The sequence below is a fragment of the Centroberyx gerrardi genome, chromosome 3 (genome assembly GCF_048128805.1).
Source record: "Centroberyx gerrardi isolate f3 chromosome 3, fCenGer3.hap1.cur.20231027, whole genome shotgun sequence".
Classification (NCBI taxonomy): Eukaryota; Metazoa; Chordata; class Actinopteri; order Beryciformes; family Berycidae; genus Centroberyx; species Centroberyx gerrardi.
Genome location: NC_135999.1, coordinates 16,786,190 through 16,808,689, shown reverse-complemented (window position 1 = coordinate 16,808,689; position 22,500 = coordinate 16,786,190). Strand labels below are relative to the sequence as shown.

Genomic DNA, 22,500 nt, shown 5'->3' with positions numbered 1-22,500 from the left:
TAATTGCAACACCTACTTGAACTGATCCTGAAATGGGCCCAGGTGCAAACTTGGGTCTCATCTCAAAACCGCCACCGCCCACATCTAAAAATAAATAAATAAATCTACAAGACAGACTGTACTATCACCGGCAGAAAAACAACTTATTCAAGACAGGAAGGACAATTTGAATATCGGCGTCAAGAACTGCTCTTTCTTGTCCTTTCTCTCTCTCTCTCTCTCTCTTTCTCTCTCATGCACATACGCATTTCTGCTGCACTTGAGAACATTTTGAGGGAAAATGTCACCTCTTGTGTGTCTTAAAAAAGAAACAGTCAGGTGGAGTGGATTGCGGGAGGTAAGAGTACTATTCAGCACTTGCTGGAGGACCAAAGGTGTTGATGAGGTGCTGCTGCCAGCCTCTTCCTGCTGATTAACATGGTAGGCATGCTGTTCAGTGTTTTCCTCAGGAGAGTACAAAAATCCACACTAACGGGAACGTGATGCACTGTAGAGCTCAGCATTGTTCTGTTCAGAGATATTATTATTATTTTGTGGTGGGCGATAAGGCCTGAATTTTATCACAGTATTCCTAAAACTTATATCACGGTATAGTTGTTTTTCTGGCAACGTCATTTGAGAAATGTTTTATGAGAACAAAAACCCTGTGGGAATGCCTGTTTCTCCTAGGGGTTTCCTAGGAGTATGTATTTTGACTTTTTTCATTTGGAACACTCAAATTCAATCATATTAATATTCAATATTCAAGCCCACATGTGTGATCTTCAAGTGGTAAAATAGGTTGCTGGTGTTACTACCCCTGGCAGATGACACGCTACAAAGCTTCCAGATGACAGTTTTCTGTATTTTTCTGTTTTTATAACTCAACCATGTCCACACAAAGGAGGATGCTGCCCCCTTTTTTTTAGGAAATCTCTTCTTCATCTTTGTTCTGTTGGGTTTTGTTTGGTCGGAGATTAGGAGGTGTGCTTGTTTCAGTTTCAGTTCGCACAAGATCAATCTCGATCAAGCTCGATCAATGTCTCAGTCTTACCCATGTTTTCAGCAATTTTGCGACTAATGACTAACTGCTTAAAATGCGTCTGCATGGCTAATGTTGAAGCAAAGATTGTTTGCCTTCTGCCTTTTTGGCTCATCTGGTAGAAATGGTATGGACCAATCTTAGCAAAGGTTTGCTTCTACCTATATTCCGCCCACCACTGTTATTGTTATGATTGTGTTATTGCTACCTAGGACAGACACAGCTAATGGATCTTAGTGGTCCGTAAACTGGGGAGTACCAGAAAAGGATGGGTTGGTAAGGAGGCAATGGGGGTAGATTGTAGATTGATACGGTGAGTAAATGGGACAATAAGTCTGGACTTAAACACTAAGGCATAAGGCAGGGGCTGGCAGTGTCTGACAAAGTATATTTGCATTTGTATTTTTAACTATATGTATTTTTAACTACAGTTTCTGGCTAATAACATCTGGTCACAGGGACTACAGCTGAAAATTAGCCAGCTGGCTAACACTGGCACATTTACCCTGGGGTCAATTAATGTGCACTGTCCCTGTTTAAAAATAAATAAATAAATGAGATGAAATGAAATTTAGAACATGCATGCATACTCAACAAATCACCTTCTCTTGCATAGTATTAGTTAAATGTTTTTAATATATCAACAAGAGCAATCAAACAATTATGCAAAACTTTGTCAAATGGTATCAGCGGGGGTGAAATTCAAATAAGTCCTTATGTTGAAAGGTGAAAGAAACAACATCCAAACCCATAAGCTTTGTGAATTATTCTTCTTTTTCATAAGCGGATATGCCAGCCATTATTTCTATGCCATGATAGCAGAACACTGTCTTATGCAAGGGTATTAAACATTAAAGCTTCACACATATGCGCGCACACACTCACACGCACACACACACACACATTCACACACACACACACACACACACACACATTCACACGCACACACACCCACACGCACTTTGCAGAGGGCTTTTAAAAACAGTAATTATCAATGTAGGAAAAACAAACTACAGCAGTTACAGGACATTACATCATACTAGTCTTATACCAGCTTCTTGTGTGATGACACTTGTGTGTCTGTGTGCATGCATACGTGTGTGTGTGTGTGTGTGTGTGTGTGTGAATGTGTGAGAAAGTGTTGGAGTTGGGGAAGAGATAATGGGTCAAGTTTGAGAATGCAAGTGCAGGATTTTGTGTGTGTGTGTGTGTGTGTGTGTGTGTGTACGTGTGTATGATTGTGTGTACCTTATATCCTAATATGACTCCGTTCCTCTGTGTCTGGGGGAGATGAGTCCATGTGAGCAGGATCCTGGTAGAACTCACTGCCTCAGCAGTCACATTCACTGGAGCTCCGGACGGAACTAGAGAATGTATACACACACACACACACACACACACACACACACACACACACACACAGAAGCACACGCACACTACTCAGCGCTACTTCACCCTTTGAACCAATCTTCGATTTCATCTCAATCATCTCCCCCTCCCTCTCCCTCCCTCTCTCCGTCAATCTTCCCTTCACTGCGATCGAGGGAGGAGAGTGTAGAGGGGAGAGCGAGGTGCCAGGATGAGAGGAGACTAAGGGAACTAATGGGGAGCACTTTACTCCCTATCCATCTGTCTTCTTATACCCTGCTAATACAATCTCTTGGCCAGATAGCTCTATTGGACTTGGACACTTGGAAATTGGAAATAAGAGCAAATCGAGGTTTGTGTGTGTATGTGTGTGTGTGTCCTACCAGATTCTGTGGTGTGTGCGGTGACGGTGTTGCTCCACGGTCCTGGTCCTATGGCGTTGTAGGCCTGTATCTGAACCTGGTACTGGGTCCAGGGATCCAGGCCCTCCACTGTGGCCTCACTGCTCCCTCCTGCCTTCAGCCCCGCTCCCTCCACCTCCTCGGTCCTGTCCTCCCCCTGGCCGTCCGTCCGCCGCACGCACAGCCGGTACCCCACTGTCTCTGGACTGCTGTTGTACTGGGATTCTGGGAGGGGCTGCAGGAGGAGGAGGAGAAAAAGAGGAGATTAGAGAGAGGTGCTTTGCCATATACCAGCCTCGCTCTACATGCACGTGTGTGACTATGCCTGATGCAGTTCTTGGACCTTCAATGTAGTCTTGAAGTGTGTTTATGTTGAGTTTACCGTCATTCGGTATGTATTGTATCTGCACTATATGTGAGGTCCTGTTATGTTTTACCCTGCAGCTAGTGTTTCAGTCTTGAACTGTGTAATTAACTAAAGGATGATTAAGTGAGAAGCCGATGGAAGAGTATAGCATTTGGTATAGTTGTGATTAGTAAAATGTTAATTTGGTTGATCTTTTGATCTTGCAGAAGCTTGTTGTTCTGTGAAACAATAAGAAGCAATTCCTCTCAATCAAGATGATACAATGTCCTGAGGGGAGTGAGAAATGAGAAATGTATTTAATATGACTTCAATCTATCTTGCATGCAGGCAGAAAAAATCAAACTGACACACACATACACAACAGCAACACACACAAAAACAAAAAGGACACTCACATTTAAGTCATGACATGCACACAAAGACATGATGCACACCGACATCGACCAACGCTCAGACTCCTGCGCTCTCTCTCACACTCACACACACACACAAACACATATGCACTTACACACATGCACGCACGCACACATAAATGAAAAAGCATTTTGCAGCTCTCAAAAATATGGTTATTTATGTGATGGTGTCAAACTCTGAAGCACATCTTAAAAACCTTTTACTGTTTTCTCCCCTTTGACATCCCGTCTCTCGATCCTTCTCTCTCTCTCTCCCTGTCACCCTCCGCACTCCCTCTCTTTTTCACCATCTAACTAACTGTCATCCTCTTTCCTTCCCTCCCTCTCTCATTTCCTGTCACCCTCCTTCTCCCTTCTCTACCCCTTTTCTCTATCAACCTCTCCTCTCATCCCCGTGACCCTCCTTGTCATTGTGCATCACAGCCACAACCACCTATTATTCAGTGTCCTAAAATCACCTCAGCAGAGAGTTTAGTTTGCTCTTGATACCTAATTCCACAGAATATTTTTAACTACCATTGTACACTGCACTCTGTACCAGGCAACACAGACAAGGAAGCGAGACACCAAGCTATTTTAAATATCCCAGTGATTTAGCCCAGCTTAGCATTGAGGAGCCATAATACAGAATGTCACATTAGCTTTATTACCCTTAATAGGCAGCTTAGAATAATAGCCTTAGCTAAAACCATTGTGATGGTTCCATTACAGCCGGAAAACCCATATAGCTTAGCCTTGGCGCTAACATGCAGGTAAAATCACATTAGCATGCTGCACAGGTAGCGCATAGCGCCTCAGTCTCTGTGTCTGATTTGACAGGCTCTTTTTCTCATTCCAACTCTTAAATGGAAAATACTCTGTTCTCCATTTATGTTATAATAGAGGAGGGGTGGGGGGAGGAAGAGAACGAGAGAGAGGGAGGCAGAGAGAGAGAGAGAGGCAGAGCAGGAAAAAGAGCAAGAGAAAAGACAGTAAGGAGAAAATTACATTGCAATTTATGCTGCTAGCGGTCCGCGCAGTGAATGGGAAATGTGACAGATTAGTGTTAGCACTGATAACCAGGAGAGACACTGATTATAGGCTGTCACCCACTCAACCTGCTCAGCCCTGCTGCTGGTGAGTACACATGCACACACAGATGGACATGCACGTACACACATACACACACACACACACACACACACACACACACACACTACAATTCTGTAGTGCACACAATGACATTAAGAACATCCCCATGAATTACCCAGCCAAATTAACAACACATAAAAAACTCTTTGAATGTAATTTGAATGTAAGCTTTCAATGAAAATGGGTACTGTGTATCTTACTGTGTATCTGTGTGTGTGTGCTACCTTCCAGCTGAAGCGCAGGCTGGTCTGCGTGGCAGACAGCAGGGTGAGGTTGGAGGGGTGCGTGTCGGGGGCAGCCTGTAAGGTCTGAATCAGCCTGGAGGGGGCGCTCAGGGGACTGGAACCCACGATGTTCACCTGTCGCATACGGAACCTGGCGAGAACAGAAAGCACAGTTTAACACCCCGTGAAATGGCATCTTCACTTCCTTGATTTGATGCATTTCCTGTTGAAACAGGATGTTTGTAATGCAGTGAGGGATCATTCAAAAGTCTAAACCAATGGAATATGAGTCAGGGAGAGAAAGGCAATTTTATTAGATGGGATGGATGCGGAGGGGTGGGATCGTTAAAAAATCTGATGGTTTTATTGGTTAGAAATTTATATTTATGCCTACTAGTGCAGAATGAGGACACCATGAGAGATACTCTGTTTTCCAGGAAGTAAAAGTAATGGGAGTTCATTTCATAGGGACTTAAAACTCCCTGTGAACAAAATCACAGCTCAATTCAAAACAAGCGGCCCTTATGTGATGCATGGCAATCAAAATGTTCCAGTGCACGTGAACAAGTCAACAAGACTTCCTCACAACAACAGTGAAGAACAAATATTTTGGGCTATTTGGATTCAAATTCCTAGAAAGGACAATTGTTTGTATTATGTTGCTTCACAACTTAAACAACAGTCATATTTCACCACAAGGGGCTTTCAGTCTGAGCTATCCTCTCTGCTCCTGAAGAGTCCACTGTAGTGTTGTTAAGTTGTCTGAGGATGAAGACATTCAGTCAGAAAGAGGGATTGGCTGTTGACACACACAGCCATGAGGGAGCACTTGTTACTTTTGTTACTTCTAAATGCAACCATGTCTCAGTGTGGGGGGGCGATGAGAGTATATATGTGTGTGTGTGTGTGTGTGTGTGTGTGTGTGTGTGTGTGTGTGAAGGATGACTACATCTATAAGTTCCCATCCCGGTGTCGAGAGATAGAGAGGAGGGTGTAAAGAGGGACTTAAAAAAGGGGGATAAGAAACAGAGACAAGTGCATCACTTCATCCAACGTCCCAACGGTGTCGCCTGTGACAACATAATCCCTGAGAGTGCACAACACACGCACCACAATCCCATTAAAGGTGAAGGGGGACAGAGAGAGAGAGAGCAAGACACGAGCAAGAGATAGATAGATAGATAAATAGATAGATAGATAGATAAAGAGAGGGAGGGAGAGAGAGAGAGAGAGAGAGAGAGAGAGAGAGAGAGAGAGAGAGAGCGCAGGAAGAGTTGCTGCTGTTCTGACTGCCAATAGATCACACTTAGAAAACTGCAGGCTCCCCAAGGCCCTATAGCAGGGATTAGACATCCCCCCTCTCCTCTTCTATTTCCTCTGCTCCTTGTCTCTTATCCCTCTGTCTCCTCTCTTCCCTAATGCTCTCTGCTGCCCTTCCCCCTTTCTCATCACCTTTCTTCTCCCCTGCCATTGTCCCCCCCCCCCCCCCCTCCTCTCCTCTCCTCTCCCCTCTCCTTCCCTCTAGCTAGTTGCAGGAGGGTAATAAGGATCTGCATGCAGCAGCTGTGAAGGTGCTGACAAACAGAAAAGTCTCAGATGGAACTGTCTCTCTGTGTCTCTGTGTGATTTATCTAACTTCACCTGAGTCTTGCAATACTGCAGAAACTGAAGGAAAGCAAGATGTGTGTGTGTGTGTGTGTTTGTGTTTGTGTGTATCTGTGCACTTGTGTGTGTTCCTGTGTTAGGCTGTGAGTGTTTGCGGCTGACCTGTACTGGGTGAACGGGGTGAGTTCGGGGATCTCCAGTGTGTCTGCGTCTGGCTGGTTGTCTTTCTGGTACAAAACTCTCCACACCTCCTCCTTCCCATCCTCCTTCACTACCTGCTGAGGAGAGAGAGAGCAGTCAGGGTACGTTATGGCAGAAAGTTGTTTTCCAAGATTAGCAGACACCAAACGCACACACACACGTACCTGTCCTTCTACGATCCATCGCGATATGGCCGTCTTGCCATCAGAGCCAGGGCGGAACTTCAGTGTGGCAGACCGAGGGCTGATGTTGGAGATGACCAAGTTAGATGGTGCACCAGGAAGTTCTACAGAGGAGGAAACAGAAAGAATCCTGCTTTACTCTAAGCTACAGTTTCATGAACACAGAAACATACAGCTATACTGTATATCCGCAGGGCACTTCCAATCACAGATAAGAGGCTATGAAGCATATTTTCTGACTTTTATATGATTTAATTAAGGCAGTTGTATAAAATATTTAGTGGCCACCAGCTGTGGTACTGTTGTACACATAATAATGTCTTTTATGAAAATGGCAGTAGTTTGAGCACTGCATTTGTTACTTTTTAATGTTGGGTTACAAATTCCTTCAACTAAAATCACCTCAGCTTACTGGTGCAATAGCTATTTCAAATTTATTTGGAAAGACTAGTGTTTTGTTCAAGAAGAAATCCTTGTGGCATTTTACACCCAAGGATTGTTAAATCATGTAAATTATTTCAAATAGAATGATCAAAACATTGTTTGAATATCTACATTTATCCATGAAGGGATACAAATATGCACAATGCCAAAACTTTAAATAATGTTGTCAGAACTGCCTGTTGCAACATGCCCATATCCCTAACACAGTTCAAATAACAATTATAACACAGAGAGGAAAAGAAGGAAATTGTGTCACCAAGAATGAGTAAAGTACAAGACAGGCATTAAGTATGGCTGAGTCAAGTAATTGTATGAAACTTCTGTCCCCCATGCTGTTTTTTAATGAGTCCAACTATTTTCTCTTCTTTTCAGATATAATCTGTATCGGGAGAAGTGTGCCCAATTTAGTTAAATAAGCCTATTGCTTTGTTGTATGTACCATCTGTGTCTTTGGTTATAATTGTTCATTTTGGCAAAACACGCAGGCTTGTGATTCTACGGTTCTGTATCTCTATCTGTCAAAGCAATTTGTTTCATATTTACAAGGTCTATGATACAATACAGTGAGAGATAAATCTGAACACCGGTGGAGGCGAGAGGTGAATTAAATGCACAGTTCACTAAAGTCCATTTCAGGCCTATAAATGTCTTGCTAGGCTGTGAGCCTCATAATTTATGTTTGACCCATTTGTATTCTGACACTATTCCATCTCCATTGCAGTAAAGACAGACAGGCTGCGGGCAATGTGGGTGACGAGTAGCAGGAACCTAAGGCCCGGCCTTCTCCACCATTCAGAGGGGAACAAGTAGCAGCAAAGGTGTGGGGGCTTGGCTTGTAAATTACCTCCTCCACTCCAAAAACAAAAAATCATGCCCATTCCAAGATACATCTGATACTCTGTCTGATCAGTTGGCAGCTCTATCTGATCACTTAGCCCAAATCCCTGTTGCACATGGGATAATCACTACACCCGTACAGCATACACACATTCCCAAGCGCAGCCCACAAGATGTAGCCAATATATATCCTCATATTTTGATTTGTATATATCTTTGTATCTTAATTCTCTCCTCCCACAAATAATCTCTGACATAGTTCAAACTTATAAATATCTACTTTTAAAAAGCTACTTTGGCTAGTGGATCGCTTGTCAGGCAAAATTACAATGTTTTTCTTCCCCAACCGGGAAGTGTTCACACACTTTGGCTTTCAATTGGCTTTCAAGTGTGTGTCATTTACCAGTTAGGGAAAATGATTAGAAGAGAGAACAATGGACTAGTCATATAGTAATTCAAATTTAAAAAAAAAAAGACTGGATTTATTTTGAAATGAGCTTCTCATCTATGCAAATTGTGTCACTAGAAACTTGCAGATAGGAAAAACAATGAGCTTCTGTTTTTTTTTTGTTTGTTTTTTTCTGATCATGATTATCATCCAATTACAACTTTCAGGACCTCCTTTACAAACATGAAGCCTCTGCTGACGATGGCATCACTGAGAAAGCCCAACTTGTTTCTCAGCTGGTGCTGCTGAACATCATCGACTAAAAGTTTGAGCAGCAGCTTCTGTCACATTCAGACAGAGAGCCGCATTGAATTCTGTCAACAGCATACAACCAGCAGACAACCATTATTTTCTCCTGGCAGTGAGTTTTTTATTAGCCTGGAATAAATTATATAGGAATAATAATACGTTTCGTATTCATGAATACAGCAACCATAACTAAATATTCCAGTGATAGGTTTACAACTGCACCTTTCAAATGCCAGACAAAATTTATAGCTGGCTGAGAATAGAGCTCTTCACTGACAGTTGTTGAATTGAATTGGCATTGGGCTGGCAGACAGCACATTTGACAACTGCTCTGGAGACGTGGGCTGAATTGTTGGACTTTTTATCTTGTCCATACAAATGAAATAAATGACAGCTTGTTTCCGTTAATGAAATTGATCCTATCAAAACTCATCACAATCCACTTTGCTCTAAATTGTCTCATTCAATTGGCACTTCAGACTCACTTTTCAACCACTTCTGTTTATTATATTTGGTTGATCGCATGTACTATAGTGTCATCTGGTCTAATCCATTCGATTCTAGCATTAAAAATGTCTGACACACACACAGTGTCTGAACCTGGTAGAACACACCAAGGGGGCAGTCAAGGGACCTGCGGCTGGCTGAGAGCTGTGGCTAAATGGGACGAAAATTCAGCTCCATGTGATGCACGCGCAAGAGTGTGAGCGTGAGTGTGAGCGCGAGTATGGGACGCCATCTTGCATGAGCACTGGGGTGGTGGGGAGCAAAGTGGCAAAAGCCAGTCAAAGCGGAGGATGTTGTCTACTGAAGATGTCTGGAGTGAACAAGCACTATAACCCAATATTCCATCTAGTAACATCGTGTTTTCAGTAATGCCAACACATGAACAAGTAATGAACACCTTTTATTTTGAGTCACATTGCTCTAGCACTCTATTATCTCTCTATATCTGTTCACAGTAAGCTGTATTGTGTAACTTTGCCACCCACCCCCATGTAGTAATTGTTCACCTGCTATACAAATCTTTATAGGGTAATCAGCCCTGTATTGTCTTTCCAATTGCAAATCAATCAGCCAGGTTACCCCTTCTCCCATATGCACCCTATTTGGTCAACTGGTCACACAAATGTTTTGGGGGGTTTTGCATCGTCAGCTTTGCCAAATGCCTTCTCAATTGCAAATCTATCAGGATGTGCACAGGCAATAAGTTCAGTTTAATGTTACTTTGCTTGGGAAACAGACGTGTCTGTAATGTAGCTATCGTTAATTGTTATCAGAATTGGGACCAATCATATTATGGTCTATCTCCTGTTTTGCTAATGTAGACTAGATTAGCTACAAGTTACTATTCTGTGCCTACCTTGCCCTAGGCCTGCGTATGCAATAGTGAATCTAATGTTGCAGCACAGGAAGGATCAGTAGCTAGTTCAATTCCACTGGTGAATACTACCTGAAGTCCCCCCCCCCCCGGGTAACTTCCGGCTCAGTTTATGTGCTCATAAACGGCTATCACTTTCTGTGCCATTCTGAGAAGCATGGAAGGTCAATGGCGGAGTGGGCGGGGCCAAATGATACCCTACTTCCACATAGTATAATATGTCCATGGAATTCACACCTGACAACTTAAGTGCTGAGGCAAAAGGAATTTGTTCTAGCACATCTTTTGAAACTGCAGTACATCAGGACACATTGGAAAGATTTTGTACAAAATTTGGGGGATTTTTTCACCAATATAAAACTACTGGGTACAGTTAATATGGAAACGTGACAATTTATTGTGGAAACAGCTACATACATGTATGCAAATAAAGACAAATTATAGCTATCCACTACCATTGCTGTCTAAGTGCTTGTAGCAAAGTTGTAGGGTTATAATGTGGGAACTTTGATATCAGCTGCCTTGCTCAGATGAATGACAATAATCTCTCAACTCCATGAATACATGAATAAATAAACAAGACAAGAATCTGTGCTCAGTGGATCTCTCTCTCTGTCTCTCTTTCTCTCCCACTCTCTCTCTGTTCATTCTTTAGTTCTCCTTCCCCCTCTTCAATCCTCTGTCTTTCCTTCTGTCTTTTGCTTTCATGAATTAATGAATACGTTCTGAATCTAAGATCTGTCTGTATCCATCTTGCTTTCCTTTTTTTGCTTTTATTCATAAATTAGTAATTTGAAAATGTTAGGACAAAAATCCTGCAGCATGATCTGGGTTTTTCCTCCATTTTACTCTACTTCCCTATCTCACTTTCAATCCGTTTTTGAGACTTTGGTCTTCTGTTCTTAGGAGATCGCATTATTTTTCTGTTCTCTGTTCTTCACTTGTTATGTCTCTCTATTTGCTCTCCCTTCTTCAGTCCTGTTCTCTCTTTGATTGTCTCTCCCTCCCTCTCCCATCTCTCCATTCCCTCGACTTTGCCATTTGCAGTTAATCAGCACTAATAATGATTGCGACTTGGCCTTGGTCCAATCATACAGACCAGTCATACACACACAAATATGGTGTGGAACACACACACACACACACAAACACACACACACACACACACACACACACACACACACACACAAACAACCGCACACTAACGCACTCTCTAAGTTGCTGTAAATGACTCTCACTCTGTGTGTGTATGTGTGTGTGTGTGTGCTGGTTGTGTGGGTGATGATTCATGGATGCGCAGTAACAGCCACTTATCAGCCTGAGGAAAGACAACAGCATCTTAAGAGCTCATCAGTCATATTTACTCTGGTAACACACACACACACACACACACACACACACACATAAACACACATACACATGAAAGTAAAATCTCTTTTTAACATCCACCGTCACCAGCTCCAAATCCCTTGTGTTGCAGCTAGCTGTGTTGCAAGTCAGTATGTATGTGTGTGTGTCTGTGTGTGTGTGTTTGTGTGTGTGTGTGTCAGACCTGGTGGGACCCCAGTGGAGATGGTGGAGGATGTGACCACGCCCCGTCCTGCGGCGGTGAGTGCTGCCACCTGTAGTGAGTACGAGGTGATGGAGGTGAGGCCGGTGAGCTGGTACTGCAGGGTGGAGTTGGACAGGGAACGCTCCTCGCGACTCGAGTTTACACCAGACACCTCCCACCACAACACATAGCCTGCAGGTGTACAACACATGCTGGGTTAATACAGGCACACACACAGGCACACAGACACACACACACACACACTGAGAGGGACACCAAAAGCCAAAAGGAGGGAAAGACTGTGGGAGGGGTAACTACAGTCAAAATCCCTGTCTGTCCCTTCACATCTTCACACTCATGCATCACACTCCACCACCTTCAAACGTGTGTGTGTGTGTGCATATGTATTTGTGTGTGAGGCCACTTGTGTGTAAGGCCCTGGAGAGTGTGAATGGTCCCTCATCTGTCTCCCTGCTCACCAGGTGCAGGATGAAAAACAGGTTGAGGAGAAAAGACTAAATCTACAAGGTGACCTTCATTCAATAACCATTTTACCAATCCTGTGCGTGTCTATTTGAGTGTGCGAATCATTTTAAAGCCATCGCAGCCTTGTCCTGCTAGACTGTGGACTTGTTTAAGTGCTTGATAAATGGTGGACGTTGTGCAGCCATGTCAACACACAGACAAATACGCATCCACACACACAACATAGTGTAATCACTTAATTCACAGCAGCTTGTCGTGTTCACCAGCACCATTGTCTAAAAGAGCCATGGAGGAACTGAGGCAGAATGAATTTGGGGAAAGTGCTTTGAGCTTTGTGATGCGCCACACAAACAACACCCTGGGTGTTGCGAGGCGTGGGATGAGGGCATGTTGGAGGTAATGTGAGAAGACAAGCTGCAGAGAGAAGGGATTAACTGATGATGAATCAGTAGTACATAAACAGTGTCAGAGAGAGGGAGGGAACCCTGGAACCCAGAGAGAAGAAAAAAGAAAAGGACTAAATGGAGAATGCTAATGAAACAAATAGTCCTCCTCCTAACTATAGAAGTTATAGGGCGCTCTGCTTGACTCCTCGATACTACTTGCCTCATACCAGGAAGTAATTCGGAGGGGATGTTTTACTACAAAGTAATTATCAGTTGATTGGGCTATGCTGGGCATATCATGTCTAACCATCATGTGATTTACTTCCCGGAGAGGAGTACACTTAAATATAAACTCCAGACTTCAGGAGATGCAGCTTCTCTCGTCTCATCCACTATCTGGACAGAAAATAACAGCGGAATGAAAATCAGTTTCTGGGTTGTGGAGGGAAGACGGAGGTAGTGGAGGGAAAAGATGAGTGAGCTTTTAGAGCTTCTGGACCCACTGGTAGTATTTACTTTAATGTTGTGGTATTCTAACCTGTGATGATGCCATTCTTGTCTTCAGGCTCCGCCCAGCTGACTCTGAGTGATGTGTCCAAGATCTCAGTGAAGCTCAGGTGGCCCACAGGACCAGGTTCTGAAACACACACACACAACACACACACACACACACACACACACACACATTAGTTATATTTCCTGACTGTAAAAGCAACCATTTAAAAAAAAAAAAAGTTATATTTTTCCATTCCCCTAACTAAAGGGCATGAATATGGTAATATTGTCCAATATGCATGATACGTGCTCTATTGGAACCCCCCCATCCAAACACACACACATACACACACACACACCTCCTATATCTATACATCTATAAGCTACTGCTCTCACTCACTGAAACCTCACACACCACTTCCTAATCACATCTGCATTGACCAACACACACACACACACACACACACACACACACACACTCACGTGCACACATGACTGTCGTTTCTCATTTCATCCATGGTTCTCTAACCCCTCTCCCTGTAGAGCGATTAAGCTATTCATCTGAGACATTCAATAACACTCACACACAATTGCACACACACACACACACACATACACACACACACATACACACACACCTACACGCAAAGCTATCATCAAGCGAGAATTACACCCACCGTTAACCCTGCAACACGCCCAACTCCCAATCAATACCTGTCCCTGGCTGTGTGTACGTGTGTGAGTCGGTGTGTGTGCATGTGTGTGTGTGTATGTGTACGCAAGGCTTCTAATATCTCTTTCCCACTCGATAATTGCTGGTTGGTAATGATTGCTTGTCTGTCTGCCTACAGGCTATTGTGTTTATTTGACGGTGTGACTGTGTGCATGTGTACTTGCATTTGGGAGTGGTAGCTATTATGTTTATCCGTGGAACAGTAGCCTATAAATATGCTGAAAACACATGAATCAATGCCCTTTTCAAAGACAGGGGAAGAAAGAAAGAAAGAAAGAAAGAAAGGAAGGAGGGGGGGGCGCAGGGAATAAGAACAGAGATAAACAAGAGAAAGAGAGAGAGAGAGAAAAGAAACTCAGAGACTAAGAGAGACCAGGGAGAATAGAGAGACAGGGATAGATATAGATCTGCTTTGTGTACACAGCTGTGTATCAAACTGATAGAAACAGCTGGACAGGACACAGAGCGAGTCAATACACTTTCATTACCATTCACAGGAGAGGCTGATAGTGTGTTCTTTGTGTTCTCTTTTGGCTTCATTCACACTGAAGCATGTGTGTGTGTGTGTGCGTGTGTGTGTGTGTACTCACTATCTTCATGTGTCTGCAGCAGAGTGGGGGGGCTGCGGGGGCCGTCTCCAGGCGTTGTGAAACAGAGGGCGGAGCCAAAGTACCAGGTGAATTTCCGGAGTCCACTGACTAATCCTGTGTGGCGGGAACCCGGGTAGTCTGGGGTGATGGTTACTATGGTAATATCCTCTGGAGACTGTTCTGGCCAGACCAACAACTGTGTTAAGTGAGAAAGCTGGTTAGTGGTGACATTCCAGGTTATCTCACATTAATGTCTGCTGAATTCACAAAAACACAAGGTCAGTGTAATCCCACAGGTCACAGCAACACCTACATCATTGTTCTTTTGTTTGTTTTTAATTTTAATTAATTGTTGTTAGTTGATTATTTTGAATGAATAGTTTTAGCTTTAGGCTACCAAAATCAAAAGTCATTATTTAGACTGTTGTTACCAGGCAGAAATTATTTGTACTACAGCATAGGCTACAAGGTAGGCATATCATGAATCTTTTCAAATTAGGCTGACACCCAAGCATTGTGTCATTAAAGTTTAATATCGCCAGTGAGAAACCTGGCATACAAATGGCATAGCAATATTCATATTACTATTTCTCAGACAAAACTTATCTGCGTTTGAGTATGCAAAACAAATTAAAATAAAAACTACTAAACAATATTTAGGTTTAGGCAGGTGTGTACTACACATAAATTCATGCCAGTAGGCCATTATCAGTCATAAGAGCACTTGAAGTAAAAAAAAAAAAGGTGACAAATATACAGGAGATTATCAGTCAAACTAAAAGCAAAAAGAAACGGTCCAATGAGAGGTGCATCTGTCTCTATTACTTCTGTTACAAGCCTTATTTTATATTCAGCACCACATCAGGTTAGTTTGCGTTATTGCTTTAGCCACAAAAACAATTCACTGAAAAGGATGCACTTCCATATTCATAACAAAAGAGACAAGCCATGGGCAACACTGTGAAATGGCACCCACATTGTTCTCTTTTCCTGGTAATAATAACTGGGTAAAATGTGAACTGAAATGTGTGCATGTATATGTGTGTGAACTGAAATTGTTGTAAATGTGATCAGAATTTAGCGGTGCATTGGCCCACAGGCCTTAGTGGTGTATAAATTCAATAAGTGGCCTGAGTTTATAAGCCACCTGCATATCTTTCAGCACATTTTGGAAAAAAAACACACCACTTGACAAACGTAGAGTGTCCATCAATAAAACTTTCTGTTTTCTCACAGCCATAACAGAAGAAGTTGTGTTGAGTATCATGAGCTGAAATGGCTCTTTAATGCCTTATTGCTGGTAAATGTATATTCACTTAGGTTAGCTCTGAGTCCAGTGCAAGGGTCATTGTATTGCAATCCATTTGAGATGTGTATTTTTTGTGATGCTTACACTGTGCACGGGCTTGTTTTTTTTTAAATGCAGCTGTCTAACCATACACAGATTACTTGGTCAATTTTAGGATTGACTACATGTGTGGCACAATTTGGAACTAGGGTTGCAACAATTAATCAACATTATCGACCATGTCAACAAATGTCAAAACATTGATGAATATTTCTCATTGTTGTCAGATACTCAGACCTATTGCCTCTATCAATTTTCGCTTGTATTGTGAAAATGTCTGATGCGTTCAGCAGATGACAAGCCCTCAAGCAAGCCTTCTGTACAGCAAACAGTGAGAATGTAGTAGTAAAGTAGTAACATGCACACTGTACACCATCTACTTGATTTACTGCTAATGTACAAGAAGCTTGCTTGGCCTGTGTCAAACCAACCAGAATAAAAAAAACTATGACTTCTGGTCAGAATTTTCAAAATAAAATCCCTATGACAAACACAAATTGCTAATTTTTTTTTGACTATTACAAACTTCCAAAATGAAAATAATGAATATATGTGAGGAGAAATCTGCACTAAATTTTTTTAAAGTTTTTTTCAAAATCACAAAGTGCACTTAAATCCATAGCTGTGGCACACCTGCTTCAAAAGGCAATAGAATCGGAGGCAAAAGTGCCAAAACTTTTACGCTTTCATTTTGGAGGCAAAATGGCCATACTCATTCTAGCTATCTCTGGCTGGCTTGAGGTTACATATTTCAGTGTGGATAATGACATCTTCACAGTAAGTGTAAATCTGTTAAATAACTTAGGATATTTATTATGACACGTTAAGAAAACTTCCTTAATGTTTAAACAAAAAGCCTGTTGTGCACTGCAGCAGTACTAGCACAGCGACATCTTAAGCTAATGGCTAAATTGCAGTAGTAATGTTTATGGAGGCTTCAGTTCCTATCACCTAGCGTGCTGATGGAAATGTGATGACACGTTTACATCTCTTCTGGAGCCGCCAAAAAATTGTCAGAATAATCGATTAGCAAAATAATAATTTGTTACAGGCCCAACCTTGGCTGAATCTTTATACTACAAATTAGCACATGTAATGCATGGAGAAATGAAGGGTACTGGTTAAAAGGACTCTTGTGACTTCTTTGAGTACCAAGTTAATAGAATTTCACAATTTAAAATCTGACATTTGACCGATGCCTCATATCTTAAGTAATGAGGCTACAGAAGAGTGGGAAACTGAAGAATTCTACTGTGCACAGCACTACTTCATATTACATCTATATGAGTCATATTGTGATCCCCAGAGCCGGGAACAAGGACATCACCAGGAACAATAGATACAGTAAATCAGTAACCTCCCATTAGGATAAACTCAGCCGTGCTCAGAGATAGACGAGTGGTTAAGGTTGCCCCCTCTAGTGCCACAAGTGCCTCTGCAGGTCTGGGGTCGAATACTGCCTGAACTTTGGCCAAGGCCTATAACTTGTTTCATTATGCAGGGCTGGTGAACTTGTTTTATGCTGCACAAGTTCATAGTCGTGGCACTTTGTTGTTTAGAAGAGCAGCCATGGGAATTCAGGCTAAATGCCAATCTGTTTAATTAGGCCTAACCTACTGCACTGTTCTTTATCTGTCAACCTATTCTGAATAAGCTCTGTTTTTGAGTTTGTCAGTAAACTGTGTTTGACTAGTGAGATAGATAGATAGATAGATAGATAGATAGATAGATGGATAGATGGATAGATAGATAAATAGATAGATGGGTAGATAAATAGACAGACAGACAGACAGACAGATAACTTTAAACTGTTCTTTAAACATTAAACGGTCCTACAAAAAAGCATCCCATCCCTGCACAAAATTAGAAGTAAGTAATAAGACAGTTTCAAGGACACATAGATGGAAAACATCAGATCAAATTATCAAATTCCCCTGAAGTGGCTCTGTGGCTCCCTCTCTGGCAATCAGTAATATATTGAGCTATATTATTAAGGGTATTGTATATAGTCAGTGATCTGTGGGGGGATGAGATGAGATGAGGCTTTGCTTCATATCCTCTCTTAATTAATATCATTACCTACTGTCCTCTAACCAGTACAACACACGCAAAGACACACACACACACACACACACACACACACACACAGCATTCCCACACAGTTATAACACTGGGAGGCTCTATTGAGTTTGAGTGGTGGAGCCTGGCATATAGAGAAAACATATCAGAGAATCACATCAAACAGACAGAAAGCCATATAGTGTTTATCATCTAACACAAAGACAAAGACACACACACACACTCTCACACATAGACACACGTGCACACACACACACAGAGCCACTGACGCACAGCAAGTACGTGATGTGTTTTCTTTGTCATGTTAATCAGCTCCTCAGGGGTTGGTTGACACAATGCACTGAAGAATAAATCATATACCAGAACTAATACATATAGGCCACTCACTCTCTTCATTCCTTCACTCTCATGCTCCTCCCCATTATCCTGCATGCTGCTGCTTCACTTCATCATTATCTCCCATTTCTCGCTCTTTCCAGTCTCTTGCTCCCTATTTTCTCAACACTTCTTACTCTTTCACTTTTTAACCCTTTCTTTTGACCTTCTAACCTCTCTCTCTCTCTCTCTCTTTCTCTTTCATTTTCCCCTGAGTTGACCCCTCACTTTGCTTGGCTAGAGGTATGGGGTAAACAAGAGTGGAGCAGTGCATCCTGGGAGCTGGCCTTTAAGCTAAAACTCCTAGGAGAGGTTAACAGATTTTCACAATATTTACACATGCACGGGTGCGCACACACACACACACACACACACACACACACACACATACACACACACACACACACACACACGAAGGCCTACCTTGTATCCCTGGTTGATACCATTGATGAACTGCTGTGGTGGAGGGTTCCATGTGAAGCGGATGGTGGTGGAGTTGATAGCTACAACCTCCACTTCCTGCGGAGGTGCTGTAGGAACTACACACACACACACACACACACACACACACATTTAGTTGGAATGGGTCCAACAACAGGAAGAGGAAGAGCATTTAGATATAATGGCAAAACAAATTTAACTGACTGGAAATCTGAACACTTTCAGCCTGGGAAGCTTAAGCTGAAGAGAGCAAATTTACAGAATATTCAGTAATTTTTTAATGCTCTTGTTTTTAACATTAGCTTTTAAAGATTTGGTTGTACGTATCTTATACGTAACTATACGTAACTATATCTCAACATCTCATGTTCAAGAATTTTGCTAACCTTGCAAAACCCAGATAAGTTAAATAATACTTATTTACATCATACAGACCATCTTTGTAGATATTTAAAAACCTAAGGTTAGAGAAAAGGGCTTGAGACTGGGATGTGTCAGTATAACAACAGATTAGATTAGCTAGGAAATTGTAGGAAAAATTCTCAGCAACTTCTGTCGAGGTGCCTGGGACTCTGAATTATTGGTGCCATCTGTAAATTTGTAAATATGTTCATATGTGAACATCTATCCCTGTGCAAATTTTATTCAAGCCATTGTGGAGACACATTTCAATACCTGATTAGCATAATTCACTAACTCTATCTTAAACTTTATTTTGTTTTTCTTTATATCCTTTATTACTCTTTGTTTTCCAACCTACACTACTATTCTTTGCTGTAATAATGACCCAATTTCCCCTCGGGGATCAATAAAGTTCATCTTATCTAATATGTTTTGCATAGAATTAGCTTAGCAATGACCGTGAAATTAGGATAACACCCATCTAAAATGGACATCGCTCCATCATTCATTTCTCCCTCATGTCTCTTCTTCCCTTTCTTTCTTCTATTCTGCAATGGCCCCGATGACAAAACCTCTGACTCTATGATTTCACTCTCATGATAAGGGATAAATTGTCTGCGATGTTCTTTGTGTGAGAGAATGACCGATTCTGAGCAATGATGAGTCATGAAGAGTCTGTTTAAGTCTCTATAAACCCGGCCTGGGCTATCATCGTTTACCAACCAACGAGAGAGAGAGAGTGAGAGAGAAAGGAGAGAAGACAGCGGGTGGAGAGATAAGATGGAAAATGTCTCTAACAAGACAGTTTGTGGAAGACGTCTACTTATTTACAGGATAATAGGCTGAATGTAGTCTCTCCTACACAATGTGGACAATTTGTTCCAATTTCAAAAGGGAATGGTGGGCAGATAAATTGTTGGTTTTGCCCACATTTGACCTAAAATGTACGGTTAACAAGGGTTGCATGTAATAATTTGTTCAAACAAGCAAGACACAGTCCTACCTCATCAGCCCTTAAACTGGTCCACTGTCTCTTTTCTGTTTACTCTCCTGTCATATCTCTGCCTCTTCCTCTTCCTCCATGTCACTGTGAGAATGTGTATGCGTATGGGTGTGTCTGTGTGTGTATGTGTGTGTGTTATATAGAGGCTATCAAAGCTGGACCAGCTGGTCAGTGAGAGAAAGAGGGTCCATGATAATGTTAAAGCCAGCATGCCTCTGACAGGGGCGAAGAGCAGAGTGTGACTGTGTGAAATGTGTGTGTGTGCATGTATATGTGTGTACGTGAATGTTTATGTGTGTGAGTGTGTGTGTGTATGCGCGTGTGTGTGTGCACGTTATGGTGATTACACTGTAAGGGGTTTATGCTGATGCTAGTGAGGCACAGAGTGATAATGCACTGCTGCATTATGGGAATGCCCTTTACATCGTCTATTTGAGCCAAAGAGGCCAGACAACACACACAGAGTGAGATATAGGCCGCGGAAAGAGCAGAGACATGAAGAAAGGGGTGTGAAATGGAAGGAAAAGCCTGAAGGAAATGTATGAGAAAAGAAGTATAATGGAAGGAGAGATAGTGAGAAAAAGACACAGAGCAAGAGGAAGAGAAAGAGAGACGGAGAGAGACAGAGAGAGAGAGAGAGAGAGGCAGATTAATTGATGTTAAAGATGCTCTCTCCCCCCTGCCGCGCTGACTGTACTCCTGGGGACCGGCTTCTAACCCCTCACAGCTCTCTGCAACAGATAAAACACTAAACTCTGTCCTCAGGGGGAATGTTAGTATGCGTGCATGCCTGTATGTGAGAGAGAGAGAGAAGAGAAATGTTATCAGAGACTAACGCTGAGTTCAACCCTATCCTCTCAGAGGTAGTGAACATCAGAGGGGAGAGAGAGAAAGAGAGAGAGAGAGAGAAAATGTCCAATTCATTGCAGCCTCTCTCATTAAACCGCATTAGAATAATTAATGAGCCTAACTCCCTTTCCTGAGTCCATAAACCTGTCCTGAACTCTTGTAATAATGACTGTGTGAGTTTTATGTGCACATGTGTGTATGTGTGTGTGTATGTGTGTGTGTGTGTGTGTAGCTCAGCCCATCTTTAACAACGATAATATATTGTTGGAGTAAAAGTCAGCGCGGGAACAGCACCTGTTTAAATAAGATTTACCCCACAACCACGCCGCCCTCCTCCACTCCTCCACCCTCTTCACTTACATTCTTCTCTCTTTCCACAACTCTTTCATGTCTCCTTTTATGTCCATTTCATCAGTGTTTGAGGGAGAGACACTGTGTGCCTCTGTGCAAGTGTGTTTATTATATGTTATTGTGTATCACATCATATATTATATTTTGTAGAGCATCCCAGATGTCCTTTTCTCCAGCAACTTCCTCCAAGTTCCTCCTGGGGGGTCCCCAGGCGCTCTCAGGCCAGCTGGGATATGTAGCCCGTCCCTCCATATAGTGTGTGTGTGTGTGTGTCTTAATGTTGTGTGGGTATAGTGTAATGTGTGTGTGTCTACTTATACATTTACCCACCTCCCTGCAGGGTGTACTCGGTGACAGGGCTGCTGTAGACGCCCAGGCCGGCTCCGGTGTAGGCAGCCACCTGGATCTGGTACTGTGTCCAGATGATCAGATCGTTCAGCAGGCAGTAGTTGGTCTCTGGGCTGCTGATGTTCTTCTCCTGGTAGTCCCCCGGCAGCCCTGCCAGACGGTACCTACACACACACACACACACACACACACACGCACACACACACACACACACACGCGTAAATGTAAGTAAAAAAGTAAGTAAATAAGTAAGTAAAGTAAGTAAGTAACTAAGTAGGTAACATATATAAGCAAATGTAACCACACAAACACACACCCACCCCCCACATATATAAACATATCAACAAATATGTATGGATGCACACGCGCACACACACACACACACACACACGCACACAAACACACAGACACACAGACACAAGACTATAAATTTACAAACTGTCATACAGTATCAGTGGTATTGGCCATCTAAGGCAGAGAGGATATATTAAAGATATAGTGAAAAAAAATTTTAACCTGTAAATCACAACTGAAACACTTTCTGACACTGTTACAGCTGATATTCTGGATGTTTTTGGCTGAAGTTACACTAATCATGTCAGTATCCCTTGAAGGCTTTGGGCTCAAACCCTGGTAGAGATCAGATGCGGCATACTGTACAATTCAAGGCCCTCGCTCCAGTACATGTGATATAAATGTCCACTTAAAAGGATATATGGCCTGACTTGACTGGGAGGTGTAATACCACTTAGGTATTGTACATATCTGATGGAGCTGAATGGAATAATAA

At 42.3% G+C, this 22,500-nt stretch overlaps 1 protein-coding gene across 1 annotated transcript in view; it reads right to left on the bottom strand.

The window, feature by feature from the left end:
* LOC139923632 (protein sidekick-1-like) overlaps nt 1-22,500 on the bottom strand; it is a 210,974-nt gene that overhangs the window by 30,878 nt on the left and 157,596 nt on the right. The window contains exons 18-27 of the mRNA XM_078282594.1: nt 21,693-21,874; nt 18,740-18,855; nt 14,515-14,710; nt 13,235-13,333; nt 11,825-12,016; nt 6,896-7,017; nt 6,693-6,805; nt 4,926-5,076; nt 2,773-3,025; nt 2,270-2,385 (exon numbers count right to left, since the gene is read on the bottom strand). Of these exons, the coding sequence (XP_078138720.1) occupies nt 2,270-2,385; nt 2,773-3,025; nt 4,926-5,076; nt 6,693-6,805; nt 6,896-7,017; nt 11,825-12,016; nt 13,235-13,333; nt 14,515-14,710; nt 18,740-18,855; nt 21,693-21,874 (1,540 nt within the window). The remainder of the gene's footprint in view (nt 1-2,269; nt 2,386-2,772; nt 3,026-4,925; nt 5,077-6,692; nt 6,806-6,895; nt 7,018-11,824; nt 12,017-13,234; nt 13,334-14,514; nt 14,711-18,739; nt 18,856-21,692; nt 21,875-22,500) is intronic.